Source organism: Lactuca sativa, chromosome 2, assembly GCF_002870075.4.
Source record: "Lactuca sativa cultivar Salinas chromosome 2, Lsat_Salinas_v11, whole genome shotgun sequence".
NCBI lineage: Eukaryota > Viridiplantae > Streptophyta > Magnoliopsida > Asterales > Asteraceae > Lactuca > Lactuca sativa.
Genome location: NC_056624.2, coordinates 148,512,312 through 148,531,382, shown reverse-complemented (window position 1 = coordinate 148,531,382; position 19,071 = coordinate 148,512,312). Strand labels below are relative to the sequence as shown.

Genomic DNA, 19,071 nt, shown 5'->3' with positions numbered 1-19,071 from the left:
AATAAGGACTAAGAAACCTATAACTATTTCTACCAAAGTCTTCAACTGTCCATGCCCCTGCCCCTGCCCCTGCCCCTGCTTTGTGTGAGTTGGGTCGATAATGTGGCCATCTTCTTCATTGTGCCATTTGAAAAAACCACAATCCTCTTCTTCCACCTAGAAAAAAATTAGGGCAAATTTACAAGGTTTCTCAAGAAATTTACAAATTATGGCAAATTGTTTACCTTGTAATTAGGGCACCCATAAAACTTTTTTCCATAGCTCTCAGGTGTTCGAGCAACAGATACCTTGCACACATCTCCACAACCACATCTAACTATTATTTTCTTTCTCGATGTTGGACCACCTTTGGAAGCTTGATTTGGCAGCAGACGAAGTCGACATTTTGCAGTTACTTAGGGTAGAAGACGGGAGAGAGAATAGAAGACGGGGGAAAGACTTTGGATCAATGTTAACGGAAGACGATGATGTTTGGGGGTTAAAAGGGGGATGTAACTAGTTGGTAAAGGGGAACTGGTAAAAAACATTAAAATGAAACATGAGGGGCAAATGTTAGGCATTTGTGGCAAAAAAAAATGATTTTGGGCATAACCGGTTTTTTATGTAAATTCGGGGGCTTTTATGACAAAAATCATTCTCATTATAGCATTGTCCTATGATAAATCTACCGAATTATAGTTATATCATTCATTTAAAGTTGTTTGTTTTTTTATAGACAATGCATTAGAAGCAAGTACATTTGGTGTTAATAATAAAATTTTATTTTTAAGTACATTGCTATTTTTCATAGTGTTATACCCGTCCGGTGGCTGGGTTGACCAATGTAAAAAAATGTATTTATTTTCTTTTCTTTTATAGCATCCAACTTTCATTTGTTCTCATTATAACAACTTTCAAGTTTATTTCTATTTTTTCTAGAGTTTTTAACTGAAGTATAGTATTGTCTTATTTCACAAGGCAAGAAATCTTTGGCATCCTATCCACACACTTGTAGATAAAACGTTACAAAAAATATTAATTTAAATGACTTGAAAATCTACATCACCCAAAAACTTAGTTGTATTTTCCAAAGTTCAAAACCATATTCCCACACGTACACTATTAACTAAAAGTTTTCATGACACCCATGGAAATACCATTATATAAGAAATTAAGAATATACAAATTACCATGATATTTAAATGCAAAAGCTTATCCAAATAAAAAGAACCAGACGTGGGTCATGTTAATTGAGTACTACTAAAAAATTAAAAATTCTCTTTTTAAGGGTACATACTTTGAAACATAAGCAAAAATGTAAAACATATCAAATTACAGTTAAAAACCAACATCTAATTATGCCAAATCTTTAATTTAAATACACTTCTACACAATGATTTTTTGTGAAAAATATAAAGTACAATGTTCATATTTTGTAAGGGCGAAAAAAAAATGTAAAATTGAAAGTGCATTTAGTCCATGATTACGTTAAATAAAAAGGTTAAATGGGTTCAAAGGAGATAATGGCAGAGGTCTTCTAAGCAACAGGGGAACATATCATAATCTTCATGCTGGAAAAAAGAATTGCTCATATGAGGCTTTAAATTGATGTTACCTGAATAAATTTCTTGACTTCTCCCGGTTGTTGAACCTCTATTACATGGCTGATTTTTCATTTTCAAATAAATATTTAGCTTCATCGGTATGCAGGTGTACGATTATATAGATGAATCCAAGTAAAATCTGGAAGGACGATTATCAAGAATGAAATTAGTTTCATAAATATTCGATTCAACTGTTTGAAAACAAAATATCACCATTTCATAATCTGATACCTACATAGTTCATCGAGAAAGATGAAATTTTACAATGAGTAGTAAACCCTAAACCCCCAAATCTAAGAGCTAGTAAATTTGGTAACTGCCTTTGTCCCTTCTGAGACAGCATGTTTTGCCAACTCCCCGGGCAAAACCAACCTGACCGCTGTCTGAATTTCCCTCGACGTAATCGTCGGCTTCTTGTTGTACCTCGCAAGCTTCGATGATTCTGAAGCAAGCTTCTCGAAGATGTCATTAATGAACGAATTCATAATCCCCATAGCCTTGGACGAGATCCCGATGTCAGGATGGACCTGCTTCAACACCTTAAAGATGTAGATCTTGTATGTCTCCACATTCTTCTTGCTTCTCTTCTTCTTCTTATCGGCGGCACCGGCGCCAGCTTCCTTGGGAAGCTTCTTTCCGGCCTTTGGTTTTTTCTCGGCAGGGGCTTTTTCAGCAACGGCGGCTTTCTTCTCTTCCGCAGGCTTCTTCTCAGCTGGCTTCTTCTCTGCTTTTGGCGCCATTGAAAGGATTTGAATTTAGAAGAAAGAGAGACTGAATTTCTAGAGGGAGAAAGATTGCTGTTTGTGGGATGTGTGAATGTGGACGGAGCTTGACTTTATATATGAACTTTGACGCGTGATCTAATTGGTTGATTTGAATTGACCCGGATCGCGAGTACTTTGCATCGGATTGGTTGATTTTTTAGGGAGAAATATCAAATATGTTATTGCACATATTTGTTTCCTTAAAAGTTTAAAATACCTTCCACGTCATTTTGGAGTTTGGAGTTTGACCCCTTATGGTCCTTTTAGCTATTTTTTTTAAAAATTATCTCTTTAGGTTGAGCATAGTTAGAATAAGAGAAATCAACAAAAAAGTGTTTAACCCCTCTTAGATATTAAGTGCATAGTTAGACCATCTCCAACCCATCTCCATTTTTTCTTCTATAAATGGAGTAAAAAATGAAGTAAATAGTGTTTCATCTCCAATCCTACTCCATTTTCTACCCCATTTTTTACCCCAAAAAGTATATTCTTAAAATATTTCATTTTTATAACTTATATATATTGTCAAATACACTCCTCTACTAATTAAACTCTATATTTAGGATTAATTAATTTAAATTAATATACAACATGATATTATAAATATTAAATATTACATTTAAATTATAATTAATAGATAAAATAAACTAAAAATGTATAAAATAAAAATAAGAGGGACTAAAATTGACAATCAAACTTCACCTTCATTTTTGGAGATATGAATAGTATTCCCCCATATGGGGAATACTATTCATATTTCCAAAAATGGAGGTGGGAATGGGGTAGGGTTGGAGAATAATAGGGGGATAAATGGAGTATGGGGGTGGGTTGGAGATGCCCTTAGAATAAGAGAAATCAACAAAATGGTGTTTAACCCTTCTTTATATATGTTGGAAACTTTTTGGATTCAACTTAGAATAATTAGAATAAAAGAAATCAACTAAATGATGCCCCTCTACTATTATCGACTATTTATGTATTTTTTTATTGACTTGAAAAAAAACATATTATTTCTTTTTTACTTCTAAAATCAAGTAAATAAGTAATAAAAATATATCATTTTTTGATGCACACGCCAAGTTTTTTTTTTTTTTTTTTTTTTTTTGTAAAACATCGATCATTCGGGAAAGCTGTAGATACATATAAAAGACTATTAAATTTGAGGATTTTCTTGTTTAAACCAATTTTTTTTACAAATGGACATACAGCCTTTCCCAAATTTTCTATTTTACTTGTCTGCCGTAAGTTAACCTCAAATCGGATGATAGAAAAAACAAATGAAGAAAAAAAATTGTAGTTTTAATTGGGAAAATATTTTTTTATGCTCAAGCTGAATAAACATGAAAATTCTAGAGGCTTTCCTTTTATAAAATTGACCCAATTATATAAATTTAACCAAAATCACTAGTCATTTAGGAATTAGAACAAATAAAAATACATTTTTCTCGAATAAGTTATTGTGCAAACATAAAAAAAAATGTAAAATTTGTCATTGTGGTTTGTAAAAAACTTTGGATGGAGTCCAAAAAGTTTTCAGCTTGCATTGAAGGTCCAAAATTAAGATTTTTTTTTTTGTTTTGGTTCTTGAAATTTTAAAAGGACTGTTTTGCCCTTATTATTTATTTTTAAGTTTTTCTTTATTTGTTTTAATTGTTTTATTATTAAAAAGAAAGCAAAAGAAAATAAAAATACGCCGGGTCACCCCACATGATCTCTCTCTCTCTCTCTCACACACACACATATACATACACGCATGACCTTTTCCATTCATATCGTCTTCCCCACCCTTCATCTTCAACCCATCTTGTTGGATCTTCCACAAATCCGAGACACAACATCACAAATACTTCACTCCGTGAAGAATTTTCAATTTGTTCACCTTACGCTTCTTCCCCTCGTGTTTCTTCACCTCGAGTTTCTTCTCTAAGATCGACTAAGATCAAATCGGTGATTCCAGCTCTGATTTAAAGCCCAAGTCGTAACCCTAGCCCTTGCCCAAGTCCGATAGGGTCAATACAAAAGAAATCGAGCGTTAATAGATGGTTGTCGGTGTCCAAAGCAGCTTCCGATCGTAGGGTATCAGGGTCGTCTAGGATGGGTCCTGGTTCTCATTGAAGGTTAGTGTTAAAACTGTCAAATTGTAAAGTTTTTTTGAGAGAGTCATGTTCTTATCACCGTTGACCCGGGCAGTTCGCGCACCCCCAATCATATCGTCTCCACTACCACGTCTCGTCGAATCTAGAGAAGAATTCCAGCATAGTCTAGGCTTGACTGCCATGAATAATGTAAATTTAGGGCTTATAAATTTAAGATTCAAACAGGGGAGGTGGATTTTGTTTATTTGAGTTGCAGCTGCTTTTCAATCGACCCAGATGAAGAAATTTGAAACTTCAGAAGAAAATATTTAATATAATGGTAGCGAATTTCAGTTATTGTTTCGAATTAAAGATGAAACTAACCTCCAAAATGGGACTATGAGATTGATCGGACAAATTGGAAGGAAGTAAACCAGGGTTGAGGAAGACGACCTGATGAATGTGTGTGTGTATGTGAGAGAGATAGAAATCGGGTGGGGTGGACTTGCCTTCTTTTTTTCTTTTCTTTTGCTTTCTTTTTAATAATAAAACAATTAAAACAAATAAAGAAAACGTGAAAAATAAATAATAATGGTAAAATAGTCATTTCAAATTTTCAAGTACCAAAACCAAAGAAAATTCTTGATTTTTGACCTTCCATACAAGTTGAAAACTTTTTAGATCCTATCAAAAAAAAATTACAAACCACAAGGACCAATTTTGCAGTTTTGTCTGCAAACATATAATAACATGCATGTGAAATAAGTTAATGAGTTAAGGGCATTTTTGTCTTTTCTTATTGTTAGTATAGCTGGCCTTCTCTGTGATGTATTCGTTTTGTATATTTAAGGATTGCATTCAGTGCTGTAATGTTTAGACAAAAGATCAATGAATTCATCCAACTTTCCCATTCTTTTCAACTTGAACATGGTATCAGAGCTGTCGATCAAAATTCATTGATTGTTCTTCATTTTCTAATCAATTTCAATTTCTGATTTCATCATGTCTAATTTATCATCTGGATCTGATTCGATAATTGGATTAAATTCATCTAATCCTTTGTTCATTGCTCCGTCTGACAACTCTAGTTCCATTCTTGTCTCCAACATCTTCAATGGAGCTGGTTTTACTGCTTGGAAAAGATCAATGACTATTTCTTTGTCTGCAAAGAACAAACTTGGATTCATAAATGGCTCGCTCCCTCAACCCTCTGTTTCTTCACCTAAATATTCTGATTGGTATCGTGCCAACTCGATGGTGATCAGTTGGATCTTGAACTCTCTTCACAAGAACATAGCTGAAAGTGTATTGTTTCTTCAAACTGCTCGTGATATCTGGAAGGAATTGAATCAGCGATATGAGCAAGCTGATGGAGCGCTCATTTATCAAATTCAACGACAGCTATATTCTATCAATCAAGGATCTGATGACTTTGCCACATATTTTACCAAATTAGCTCGAGTTTGGGATGAATTGTGAATGGTTCAAGCTATTCCTTCTTGTACATGTGCTGCTGGAGTCAAAATCATGAAGTTTCTTGAAGATCAAAGACTTATTCAAATGCTCATGGGATTAGATGAATCATTCAAAGTTACTCGTGGCCAGATCTTAATGATGAAGCCATTACCTACATTTTCTACAGCATATTCGTTAATTCTTCAAGAAGAAAGGCAAAGAGGTATTCATACATCCATGAATCTTAATTCTGAAGCAATAGCAATGCATGTTTCATCAGTTGATAACAATAATCATGTTACAAAGAAACCTGTTGCTTGCAATCATTATAAGAAATTTGGACATGTTAAGTCTCAATGCTATAGACTTCATGGATTCCCTGCTGATTTCAAATTTACAAAAGAGTAAAAGAGATGATAATAGATCAAGTGCTCAGAATGTTATTTCCACTTCTATTTCATATACTTCAACTTCTACAAACAATTTAAATGGTGGAATTTCTCAAGAACAATATAAAAATCTCATGGAATTGCTAAGTAAAAGTGGTCTTGGTTCAACTAGCGGAAGTCAAGCTAATGTTTCAATCATTGATGTTGCCATGAACAAAGAAGGTAAACTTTTTTCCTTCAAGAGTTTTGCCTTAAATGTCTACAAATCTTCATCTGTTCTTGAAGAACAATATTCTTGGATAATAGATACAGGAGCTACTGACCATATGTGTTCTAATAAGTCCCTGTTCACTTCTTTGATAAAATTCAAACAGCCACATCTGATTGGTCTTCCTAATGGGCACAACACCACTGTTTCCTTTTATGGTGATGTGCAACTTCATGATCTTGTAACTCTCCATGGAGTTTTGTATGTTCTAGCCTTCAAATACAATCTTGTTTCTGTCACTAAACTTACATCTCAGTTACAAACATTTGTTGTGTTTACTGATACAAAATGTTTATTGCATGACCCTTTACAGAAGAGAAATCTTGCTCTTGGGGTTCTTGGATCTAAAGTCAAAGATTTGTATGTCTTTGATCATCGTTCAATCTGAACAACTTTGTGTTTCAGTTTTTCATTTTTTTCATCTTCAATAAACAATAGTGTTACTTTTATGCCTAATTCTGATGTACTGTTATGGCATAGAACCTTTGTCAAAATTGCAACAATTGTCTGTTGTACATTTAAGTCCTCTATTGATCCTTGTATTGTTTGTGCTCAATCTAAACAACATTAATTGCCATTTCCAAATAGTAAAACCCATTCAAAAGAAATATTTGATCTTGTCCATATGGACATTTGGGGACCTTATAAACATGTTTCACATGATGGATACAAATATTTCATCACTATTGTAGATGATTTTAGTAGACATACATGGATTCATCTGTTGTCTAATAAAAGCTCAACATTTTCTGTTATCAAAGCTTTCATCAAGTTAATACAAACTCAATTCAACAAGACCATTAAAGTCATCAGAATAGACAATGCTTATGAACTGGGATCAAGTGAACAAGGAGTTCAATTTTATTCATCTCAAGGAATTATACATCAAAAGTCTACACCCTATACACCACAACAAAATGGGATCGTAGAAAGAAAACATAAACATATTCTTGAAGTGGCAAGGGTATTATATTTCCAATCCAGATTAGGAAATGCATATTGGGGAGAATGTATAAGAACAGTGGTTCATTTGATCAATAGAATGCCTTCAATTGTTCTTAAAAATCAAATTCCTTTTGAGATACTTCATCAAACCAAACTTGATGTTTCTTATCTGAAAAGTTTTGGATGTTTGTGTTATGTAAGTACTAACACAGTTGGAAGGGACAAATTTATGGAAAGAGCTCAATCTTGTATTTTCATTGGTTATCCTCATGGCCAAAAGGCATACAAAGTATTGAATTTATATACCAAAAAGATATTTGTTACAAGAAATGTGAAGTTTTTTGAAGAGTTTTTTCCATTACACAACATGAAGAATCATAATCCCATTATTCTTCAAAATTCTTTCATACCTAAGAACTCCCTAGATACACATGGTCATGATTCTTCTCCTGTTCAATCCAATAATATTCATGATGATGTTTCATCTGTTCACTCATCAAATGAACCCTCAAATGAACATTCTTTACCTAATCCACCAATATTGAGATCTACTAGAACTTCTAACCCACCAAATCACCGTCAAGATTACATATGTAATCACAGTTACCTTCAAGATCCCATGCATTTTTGTAATCACACAATTACTGATTTGTGCATGAATGTTGATACATCCACCAATATTGCTCGATCCTACACAAATGAAACTCTTGCATTTCATACACAAGCTTCAATCTCTAAACCCGCATTTTATCATGAGGCAAAAGGTAATCCTTCATGGGAAGAAGCCATGTAGAAGGAACTTACTGCCCTTAAAGATAATGGCACCTGGGACATTGTTCATTTACCCAAAGGAAAGAAGCCAGTTTCTTGCAAATGGGTTTATAAAGTGAAATATCCAGTAGATGGGTCTTTAGAAAGGTATAAAGCCAGACTAGCGGCTAAGGGGTTCACATAAAAAGCTGGGATAAATTATCATGAAACTTTTTCCCCAGTATTAAAGTTCAGTACAATCAGGTGTCTAGTTGTAGTTGCTGTTAAAAGAAGGTGGGACATTCAACAACTTGATGTCAATAATGCATTTTTGCATGGAGACTTACATGAAGAGGTTTACATGAAGATACCTCCAGGATTTCAAGTTGATTCCCCTTCATTGGTTTGCAGATTAAAGAAGTCACTTTATGGCTTAAAACAAGCCTCAAGGCAATGGTATGCAAAACTATCAAATGCACTACATCAAAAAGGTTATACTCATTCATCAAATGACCATTCGTTGTTCATTAAGAATCAAAATGACAAGATTGTAATTGTTGCTGTTTATGTTGATAACATCTTAGTCACTGGTGATGATAATGAAGAAATCCAACAACTCAAGTCATTTCTGGATTCCACTTTCAAAATCAAAGATCTAGGAAAGCTGAGTTTTTTCTTAGGATTGGAGTTCAATGACATAAGCAATGGAATGGTGATCCATCAACAAAAATACATAAGAGGACTCTTAGCAACATACTCTCTAACAGATGCTAAACCTGTTTCAACACCATTACAATCAAAACAATCTCTTTTTAATTCTAAAAGTACTATATTAGAAGATTCTTCTATGTATAGACAATTGGTTGGAAAACTGAATTTTTTGTTACACACTAGACCAGATTTATCCTTCACGGTTCAGTTTTTAAGTCAATTCAATCAAACACCAACTGAGGATCATTATCAAGCTGCTCTTCATGTGCTCAAATATCTTAAAGGCACGATACACCAAGGTTTACTCTTTAACAATGAACAAGATTATAAAGTTGAAGCTTTCTGTGATGCTGACTGGGCAGCATGTCCATTAACAAGACGATCGGTAAGTGGTTATTTCATCTTGTTTGGAGGTAATCCTATCGCATGGAAGTCCAAGAAGCAACAAACAATCTCTCTATCTTCAGCTAAAGTTGAATATAGATCTATGTGAAGAGTATGCTCAGAATTGGCTTGGCTAAGTCGTTTATTTGATGAACTACAGGTACCAAATATCACACCAATTCCATTAAAGTGTGATAACCTTGCTGCCATCTATATTGCAAAAAATCATGTTTTCCATGAGCGTACCAAACATATCGAAATTGACTGTCACTTTGTTCGCGAAAAACTTCAATCGGGTTTGATTTCACTAGCTCATGGTCCTACTAGAAAACAGTTAGCTGATATGTTTACAAAGTCATTGTCGGGTCCACATCATCAAGAAGTTGTTCACAATCTGGGGTTATTTTCATACGCTCCAGATTGAGGGGGGGGGGGGGGGGGGTTGTGAAATAAGTTAGTGAGTTAAGGGCATTTTTGTCTTTTCTTATTGCTAGTATAGCTGGCCTTCTCTGTGAAGTATTCGTTATGTATATTTAAGGATTGCATTCAGTGTTGTAATGTTTAGACAGAAGATCAATGAATTCATCCAATTTTCCCATTCTTTTCAACTTGAACAATGCATTCTTTTTAGATATGCGATTCGATTATGTTTCTTGTCGTCTCCATTGGACCACGAGAGCAAAAAGAACTCTATTTTTCATATAAAGAATGACAAGATTATTATTAATTTACTCCACACACTACAATGTTATTATATAATAACAAACAAACCATAATTCAACTGAAATGGTAGAAGCAAACACAAAAACTCTTCAAATATTAAGCATATAGTGTCTTTTATAACTCGTTAGCAACTAAATTCATGCAATTATTCAATTCAAACATCAAATTGTTCCATTGAAACAGATAAATTTCGTTGTCTCACTTTCCACTACTTTGTCTCCCGAAACGATAATCGCGAAATCTGCGAAAATATAAAATCCCACCCCCTTTGCGGAGCCGATTTCGGCGTGGACCCCGCTTCATTTCCCTCCAACTGACCATCAAACTCCCGCCAAAACTTAATCACATGAAGAGTCTCTTCCTCCGTTGACCTTTGAACCACAATCTTTGCACCATAACCTTTATCCCTCATTTCAAGACAAATTTGCAACGGATCATTCGCCGCAAGAAACAACATATACAACCACCCTTTATCCGACAACAAATTATCCGCCACCGGCAAAATCCTATCAATCACACTTCTCCCATTTTCACCGCCCGCCCACGCTGCCGACAACTCGCCGCCTCCCACCTCCTCCTCGGGCGTCGGCACGTATGGCGGGTTAACCACCATGACATCCACCATCCCCGCCAGGCGTTTCTCAAGCCCGGAGGTGATGTTGGTTGTCAGGATCTCTGCGTGGACCCCGTGTGCTTCGAGGGTTTCGCGTGTCACGTTTGTGGCGTGAGGATTGACGTCGGTTGCGAAAAAATGAGGGGAGTGGGAGTTTGATTCGGATTTAAGTATAAGGGCAAGGCTTGTGATGATGTAGCCACTACCGCAACCGATTTCCATGCAAATTGTTGGGCGGTGGTTTATTAATTTTTTGCGGTCGGCTAGTAGCGCGTCTACCAACGCGTATGAGTCATCGCATGGCGCGTAGACTTGCGGGTGTGAGCTCACGAGACGGATTTGAGCGATTCGTGGGGGGATTTTTGTCATTTTTCTGAAATTAGTTGAAGGATATGGATGAACATAACAATATTACCATACTACATATGAAATTATAGGAAAATAAAATAAAAAGTGGGGTAAACAGAGAAATGAAGGGGGGATGAGTGGCACTTTTTTTTCCCTTAAAGAGTTCATCATGTGTCAAAATCACAAGAAGAACATCCAAGCTTTAATTTTGACCTTACAGGTTTTGATTATTTTGCTTAAATTGTTACTTCGAAAAGAGATACACCAAGGAGGAGTGCATTATATAATTCTATGACATTAACCTAATTTTTCTTATTTTGCAATAATTTGGGTAGCATTCTTTTGTGCAATGATGATTTTGCGAGTCATATCTCATTTACTGATTAAGAATGAGAGAATTTAAGCGCAAATCAACTAACATTTGATCAAAATGCTCAGAATAACAAAGATTACACAACAACTATAACTTGTGAAGCAATTCCTGGTGTTCGTATCATGAAAAAAAAACAGGAAGATATTAATCATTGGGGAGACATGAATTAAGGATCTAACAATTGCATGAACGTACCAAAATAACCATATTAATGTTTCATACGAAATTGGGCGCTGGAATTCTACGGATAGAAAAAAAGTTACCTTGAATGAACCTAATAGAGGACCTCTGTCGGAAATTAGCTTCGTCCCTGTGCCATTAAGCGAAGGATTTTGCCGGAGAATCGGAAATAGTACGCCGGAGAAAAGGAATATGGGCGAATTAAATGAGAATAAAGTAATAAACAGAGAAATGAGCGGGGAAGGAGTTGTTCTGTTGAATCGGGTTCAGTTGATCCGTTTAATGAAACGGATTTTCAACCCACTGTTAATGGGTTGGATTGAGATTGACCCATTTGAATTTTCATGGCAGCGAAATGATTTGTTATTTATTGGCCGAATCTGTTGGGGTTTGGAGTATTTGAACGTTAGTTAAATCGCTAAGCAATTTGGATATTTTTGAAGATGAAATCAAATCAGCATAAGGCTTTTTATAGAATTTGGATTCTTCTAGTTATTAAAAATACCCATCAATCTACATTAAATGTTGATTTTATCCTTTAAATAAAAGATGATTTTAAATAAAAGATGATGATTTCAAAGGTAATTATGAAAAACCAATGGTGGAACGGGTAGGTGTCCCGAGGAGTCCCGCGCCACTAGTTGATTTCGTATACAAAGAGTAAATATTTTTTTTTGTAGTATTGTGCAACTACAAAAATTATTGTGTAACTACTATTAGGTCCAACATAGATAAAAATCAGATTTTTTTTTGTGCCACTAATATTAAAAGTTCTTCGTTTCGCCACTGTGAAAAATATACTTTGAAAAACATGTTGTGTCGTGTTGGGTCAAGACATTACTCGTTTAATTAGCGTGTCATGCCGTGTCAACCCGTTTACTTTCGTATCGGGTTTCCGATTAATGTTTAGACCTTGTAAATATGTTGTGTCATATCGGGTTGAAACATTTTTAAAAAGTTGGAAAGTAGGAGACGAGGAGGCGAAAAGAAAAAAGTGAAATGCTATAGTTGAGAAGTGGAATGACAAAATTCATTGTAAGTTTAGAAGATAAAATGTAAAGAGTTGGAGTTGGGAATAAAGAGGATAGATGGTGATGAGGAGTGAAATAAGTCACTTTGAAAGCTTGAAGAACTTTTAGACTTTTCGTTTCTCCTAATCTGATTAATCTTCTCCCATTCCAAATTTTAATTTTAATTTAATTTCTTGTTGGTGATTTTAGTGTCACCATGTCATTTTAAGTAACTAGAACTAACATGTGAGCTAAGAGGCTTCATGATTTGTACTCTAATATATGTACGGGGTTGTGCGGAGTGCACACATGTATAAGATCGAATCAGAAGCCGATTCGACGACTAGTCGAGGGTCCGGGGGCAGCGCCCCTTTGGCGGAGTCGAGGGGCAGAGCCCCGTGGGGTTTGGGGCAGCGCCCCAAAACCTCACCGAATTTTACATATGGGAACATAATGAAAATTTCAATTTTTTGAGGGTGATTATGGTAAAACTAACGAAACTCGTTAGTTTTTTATAACCCTAAATCCTCATTAAATCTGGATTAACATTACTTGCTTCCAAAACAACTAATGACGGCCCAACCCTAATGAAACCCTAATCGTGTTTAATATATAAACAGCTCTTCCTCTACAGAAGAGGGACGATCTTAAGCTCTCGTTTTTATCAGACTTTCACAAAATCCTATAGCATATTGGCTTACGTCTTTTGTGCCTAGAAACGTAAGTGTCTACTTGGATTATCCTAGGGCGAATTTCTTGTAACTCAAGCATAGTGTAGAAATATCAGTTCGGAAAGTGATATCACGATCCAAGTTGGTATCCAGATCTCCACAACAAACCCTAAATTTCCCAACATTTCTTGAGTACAAGTCTATAATATATAATATATTTATAGAAATATAAAACTTATAAAAATGCTATATAAAATTAAACAGGTCATATTCGAGTCATCTTCGAGTTGAAAATCTTGATCCTAACCCAACCCATTTACTTTCAATATCGCGTCGTGTCAACCCGTTTAATTAAACGTGTTAAAATGTCTTATCCAAACTCGCTAATTTCATGTTGGGTTGTCGTGTCGTGTCAGGTTTTGTCACGTCTTGTTATCATAAGTCAATTGAGATGGAGATTGGGTCGACGAGAGAGAGGTTATTCCAACATGAAAAGAAGGGAGCGGGGATCGATGTTGTGTGATGCTAGTAACATAAAAGAATCGAGAAGATAGGTCATTCTTTCATGTAAATGAAAAGATGCTTGTCGGGCAACTTAGAATCGACATCAAGGATCTCTAGTAAATAGGCTATGTTCTCGAGTTGCAAACCAGCCCCACTAATCCTACCCACAACTCTAACAATGTTAGTGTTGGTGTCGGTGCCACTGATAGTGCAAGTGCACGTGTCACTTGGTAATGATCGTGACAAGCTAGAGGAATAGGTGATGGTGGTGTTTCTTGATGACTCTTATTCCACGATAGCTAAAGCTCCTCAACAACACCATCAAAATACCAATGTGTGTTGCCTTGGTCAGCCTTCGCTTTGTCCGTATTGCGAAGGTTTCATCGGTTGAGTCAAAAGAACTCCATATATTAAAAAAATAAACCACAAGCCTAAAGCACCGATGGAACTTTTGATATACTTTAAAATATTGATTTGTACAAAAAAAAATATATATATGGTATAGTTTTATTGGAAAAATTATGAATGATTAAACCGTAAAGAGAAACTAAATATGACTAGTATACTGACCATGAAACCGGTCATGGTTTAAGTGGCCACAAAAAACCTTCGTGCACATCACCCCGGTGTTTCGCGGTTTTCTGTGTTTGTGGTCAATTGTGGTGCATACAACGAAGGGCAACGACCAATAGGGAAAGAGGTGGAACATAGCATGCGATGGGTTCTGCGTTTTAGAGGGAAAAAGATAATCAAAGTTTTTATGTGCCCTTGTTTAAAAATAACACGTCGTTACTTACTGTTTAGTTTTGGTAAACTCATGTCACGAAAAAAGTAAAACATACTTTGTCTAGTTTTGCATCAATACTTGTACATTAGGCTTCTTTCACAACATTCTTTCTACTATACGTTGAGATAAACGCATTTTTATTTTCAGCACACTTCGCAAAATATATAGAAAAATATAACACGAATTTTCCTGATTTAGCTTGGACTTTACTGAATCCAAACCCAAAATAATAAAATTTCAACATACTTTACTTTGTCCCTAAAAACAAGTTCTAACTCATCCACAACTAAAACCAAATACCAATAATCATGTAAACATGAGACACAACACAACCTACCACCAACTCATCCACAACAAGACATCACCAAATACTTACAACTATACAAAAATGAAATCAGCATCAGACACCCAAAAATGTGTTAACTTTTTTTTTCTTCTGCTCAAATGACAAGTGTCTACATGCATATCAACCCTCAATCCAACCACACTCCTTCTCATCTTTCAACGAATCACCTCCTGCCATGTCATCAACACCAACTTTCCCTTCCAACACTTCACATTTTTCATCATTCCCATTTTCTTTCGCCGACCTTTCAACTGTTTTTTTTCTTTTTTCACCTACTATTTTTCTTAAACAGCAATCATCTTTCAAAGGTGTATTTGTGTTTGATGACTCTTTTTCAACAAAAACTGGCCTAACCAACTTCTTACGTTTGCTACAAGATTTTTTGGATTCATCATCAAGATTTTTGTTTATTTTCTTGCGACGTTTAAAATCCACAACTCTTGTTTCTTCAAAAACTGATTCATCATCACCTTCTTCAAATTGTATAGATTTTTTTGTATTTGGAAGAAGATCATAATCTACAATCTTTTTGGGTCTTATCTTATCATCATCATCATCATCATGATCATGTTTGAAACTCGATTGTCTTTTTCCACTTCTCTTTATTGGGCTACTCACAATCTTCTCCAACATTTTCATCACTTTGTTAACCGATGCATCCAGCTCATCATCTTTTTCATCTCTTTCATGTTCTTCTTCATTAAAAACTACTTCTGGAGCTTTAGTTAATCGATCAAAAACACTAACTTTACGCATCTTTTTTTGGCTTCTCAAAAATCCAACATCTGAACCTTTCTTTTCTGACTCGTGATATTGATAAGGAACTGTTTCACTTTTAAAATCTGGATAAAATGGAGGAGGGTTATCAATATCAACAGGATTCCCAGGGGTAAAATAGGAAGGTTTATGGCAAAATTCAGGGACTTCAGGATCATAATAAGGTCTGTGACAAAAATCAGGAACTTCAGGGTTATAAGGGGTATGTAATGTAATCACTGAAGGATCACCAGATGTCAAATAAGGAAGACAAGATGCATATGTGTTTCCAATGTTAAAAGGGTGTTGAAATTGCTCTGATGATACTTGAGGAATAGGGATAAAATCGGAATTATTTTGGTTAATGTGAGATAAAGAAGTAACATTAACATCCCCAAAACCAAAATCTTCATCATAATCTGTCCCTCTTGGTTCATACTGCGGGTGTTGTTCAGTCAATGTTCTTTCTTCTCTTTCCACTCTTTCATTATGACCAAAATACCCTCGATCAAAACTATTTATAACATTATATTCATCTTGTATCCTATTATACTTATAGCCCTGATCATCTATTTCTTTAACTTCATCTTCTCTAACCCTATCTCTAATGGTATTCCTATAATCACCAAATCTTCTAGCATCTCCCTCTGAGGGCTTTTTAGGGATTCTTTTGGAGTGGAATAGAGTTACAAGTTTATATACCTGAAAATTTTGAAAATTAAGCATATGAAGACATTTCTAGAATATATTAATATGTGAGCATAAAAGATACCTGATCTTTTGATAACCCAAAATTGAACTTCTTCCATGAGAAGTAATTTTCTTTAATAGCAACTTTGAACTCATGTTCAGAAAGAGGATTGCATTTCCAGACAGGGGCAAAACGAACCTGCATAATAAATAAAATCTAGTGGAAGTAAAAATAAGAGATAAAGAATCATAATTGTTAGAGCCTTTGTGATTCTTGAATGCTTGCATAACAAAAGATTTAAACTTTACATGACATCAACATGTGGCATTCGAATTGTGAGCCTTGTTTAGAGCATACAATCATATACAAATAATGAAATGGAAACACATACCTGAGCAGGAAAGCTTTTTCCTGATGATTTGAAAGCATTAGGTTCAATGTCAATTTCACCATTAGAAGTAGCACGAAATACACCATGAAGTTGCCTCCTCTCAAACTCAAAAAGAAACAGAATCATTCCTTTTTTCACATTCAACACAAAATTAGATTGAGCTAAAGGTAGCCCAAGCAACTTACGTTGAAAACACTCTTTCTTTGTTCCAGCATTTGACATAAATATTGCACCATAGCTTGGAACATCTCCTGGATCAGTTTTACCTTTATACCCCATTTATCCTCTGCAAACTGCCAAGATATTCAAAAATGGGAACACCATGGCATGTTAAGTAGTGGTGTAGAAAACTAGGAAAAGGTTCCAAAAAACCAAGTTCTTGAATCTAGAAAACACAAATAGTCAAATAGACATGTGTGTGGTTAATTATGTTTCTGTATATAGGAGTAACAAAAGTAGGGCCACATACAAGTGTCAACCCAGATACTAGTTTCCAGATTAAACATGAACATTTAATTCGTTTTCTAATCTATCATAGCCAACAGTTTGAGATATGTGTACTTACCATGTCATACAAAAGCTAAAGGAATAATCTCAATCAAAGTCAATCTAAATGATCATCAATAGGCAACCAAATCATACTGTGATTTTGTGCCTTGCACATATGTGAAGCATTTGTTCAGGAGCATAAGAAGTACCATGGTAATGCATAAGTCATATATACAACTAGTTACAAAACAAATGCTCCCTCTGTCTCATAAACATGCAACATTTTCTATGTTGATTTGTTCAAGAAAATACTAACAACTCTTTTTTGAATGATTTCTTTAAATGGTTTGTTTTTTGTTCTTTCATGTATGTGCGTCTAAAGTGACTATAGTGATAAGATGTAAGAGCAACCATGTTTAAGTGTTTGGGAAATGCATTGCAGATATTGGTTTACATTTTTGTATCATTAAGGTCCAGATAACTTGAATTTGATACCAATGTAATGTAGTTGTATGAAACTGAATACTAATAATATATGTTAAACTATATAACAAGCCCTAGTCACAATCAATCAGCTAGTTATACTGATTATTCATGTCATAATTGACAATACTCAGAAAATGCACATCCAAACACCCTCTAAGAAATTGAAATGGTCGACAGGTTTGCATAATTTGTACAGGTTTTCAAGACATCTTAGAGGTGTTTCTATGTGCCTTATCAAAGTAATACTTGGACATAAATGATCAAAATCAGACAATGGGTTAATTAAAGCAGGAGCTAGATAATTATACAATAATCGTAATGATCTTGAATACAAAGAATCAGAAATCATAATTAGGACAGATTTCGATCAAACACCAAAAATAGTTCATGTCGCAAATAAAAGAAGAGAAAATGTACTTATTTAATAACAAATCAATCTACGAACTGAGGTAGTAATAAGCAACTTCGAAGGCAAATGAGCAACCATTGACAGAAAAGGAAGAGATAATACCGGGTGAAGCGGGGAAAATTAAGCTCAGTATCATAAAAACCTATTAGAACCCGACGCACAGACAGAAATCTAGTAATTGTCAGCTAGGATTTTAACTAAGCATATAGCAAATGACGAAAGATGGAAATATGAAAAGATAAGTCGAAAATCAAGCCATCATGCAGATTTAAACCTAAAAAACTCAAATCTCGATCTTCAATCGGAAATGGAATACAATGTAAATACGACACTGATGATTCGATCAACAAATAAGTAAGAGAATTAGGGTTTTCACCGATGAAAAAAAGGCGGAGACGCTGCCAGAAGTTTGTGCTTGAGTTTACGAAAATTCTGGAAACCGTATCGTCTGCACCCTTAAATACGTGAAGGGAGAAGGGGCGAAACGATGGGATCGAATGTAAATGAGTGAATCCGTTTGATGTAGAAATGAGGAAAAAGACAAAACAAACAAAAAGTTAATGATATACTCGCCCATCAATTAGGATATAACAAGGATATTCAATAATTTATCACTTTACACAAAATAACCCATCTTTTGCATCTTACAAAACTTAACCATTGAATAAGAAATATGTTATTTTGGATCCGCGATTTGATTTGTACTCACCCGTTTAAGGGTCTTCTATTCAAAAAAAAAAAATCTGAAATATGGTACCCATTATATTCTGGAATATTATTTTAGCTTCTCTCAATAGCAACCAACATGATTTAGATGCATAAGAGATTCTTATGTAGGATTTAGTTTTTTCTAGCTTGCACATCTTCGTTACATTTATCATATGATTAAATTTGAAAAAACAATAGTATGAAACGAGAGCCTTTGTATGGGAAAGAACTTGTCCTAAATGGATAGGGTTTTCATTTCAAA

The 19,071-nt window shown here is 34.8% G+C and overlaps 3 protein-coding genes across 4 annotated transcripts; all 3 read right to left on the bottom strand.

The window, feature by feature from the left end:
* Nucleotides 1-1,734: 1,734 nt before the first annotated feature.
* LOC111909703 (probable histone H2B.1) lies at nt 1,735-2,394 on the bottom strand. Its single transcript, XM_023905488.3, has one exon. It carries the CDS (start codon nt 2,321-2,323, stop codon nt 1,877-1,879), a length of 447 nt encoding a protein of 148 aa, XP_023761256.1. The 5' UTR covers nt 2,324-2,394; the 3' UTR covers nt 1,735-1,876.
* A 7,667-nt stretch (nt 2,395-10,061) lies between these two features.
* LOC111909653 (uncharacterized) lies at nt 10,062-11,891 on the bottom strand. The gene is made up of 2 exons (XM_042899727.2): nt 11,645-11,891; nt 10,062-11,033 (listed from the first exon to the last, which is right to left on the bottom strand). The coding sequence occupies exon 2, from the start codon at nt 11,027-11,029 to the stop codon at nt 10,256-10,258; it is 774 nt and encodes a 257-aa protein (XP_042755661.2). The 5' UTR covers nt 11,030-11,033; nt 11,645-11,891; the 3' UTR covers nt 10,062-10,255.
* Nucleotides 11,892-14,698: 2,807 nt separating this feature from the next.
* Nucleotides 14,699-18,672, bottom strand: LOC111909704 (uncharacterized). Of its 2 annotated transcripts, none has more exons than XM_023905489.3 (4): nt 18,478-18,672; nt 16,718-17,010; nt 16,408-16,524; nt 14,699-16,337 (listed from the first exon to the last, which is right to left on the bottom strand). In XM_023905489.3, exons 2-4 carry the CDS (start codon nt 16,994-16,996, stop codon nt 15,000-15,002), a joined length of 1,734 nt encoding a protein of 577 aa, XP_023761257.1. In that variant the 5' UTR covers nt 16,997-17,010; nt 18,478-18,672; the 3' UTR covers nt 14,699-14,999. The 2 variants fall into 2 exon arrangements, with proteins under 2 accessions (XP_023761257.1, XP_023761258.1); XM_023905490.3 differs by having other exon boundaries at nt 16,718-17,003.
* Nucleotides 18,673-19,071: the final 399 nt, after the last annotated feature.

Excerpts from the sequence above, each read along its gene's own strand:
- LOC111909653 (XM_042899727.2), bottom strand. The coding sequence starts at position 11,029 with ATGACAAAAATCCCCCCACGAATCGCTCAAATCCGTCTCGTGAGCTCA.
- LOC111909703 (XM_023905488.3), bottom strand. The coding sequence starts at position 2,323 with ATGGCGCCAAAAGCAGAGAAGAAGCCAGCTGAGAAGAAGCCTGCGGAA.
- LOC111909704 (XM_023905489.3), bottom strand. The coding sequence starts at position 16,996 with ATGGGGTATAAAGGTAAAACTGATCCAGGAGATGTTCCAAGCTATGGT. Across the intron at positions 16,525-16,717 it reads GAAAAAGCTTTCCTGCTCAG|GTTCGTTTTGCCCCTGTCTG; the intron begins GTATGTGTTTCC and ends TTTATTATGCAG. Across the intron at positions 16,338-16,407 it reads TTGGGTTATCAAAAGATCAG|GTATATAAACTTGTAACTCT; the intron begins GTATCTTTTATG and ends CAAAATTTTCAG.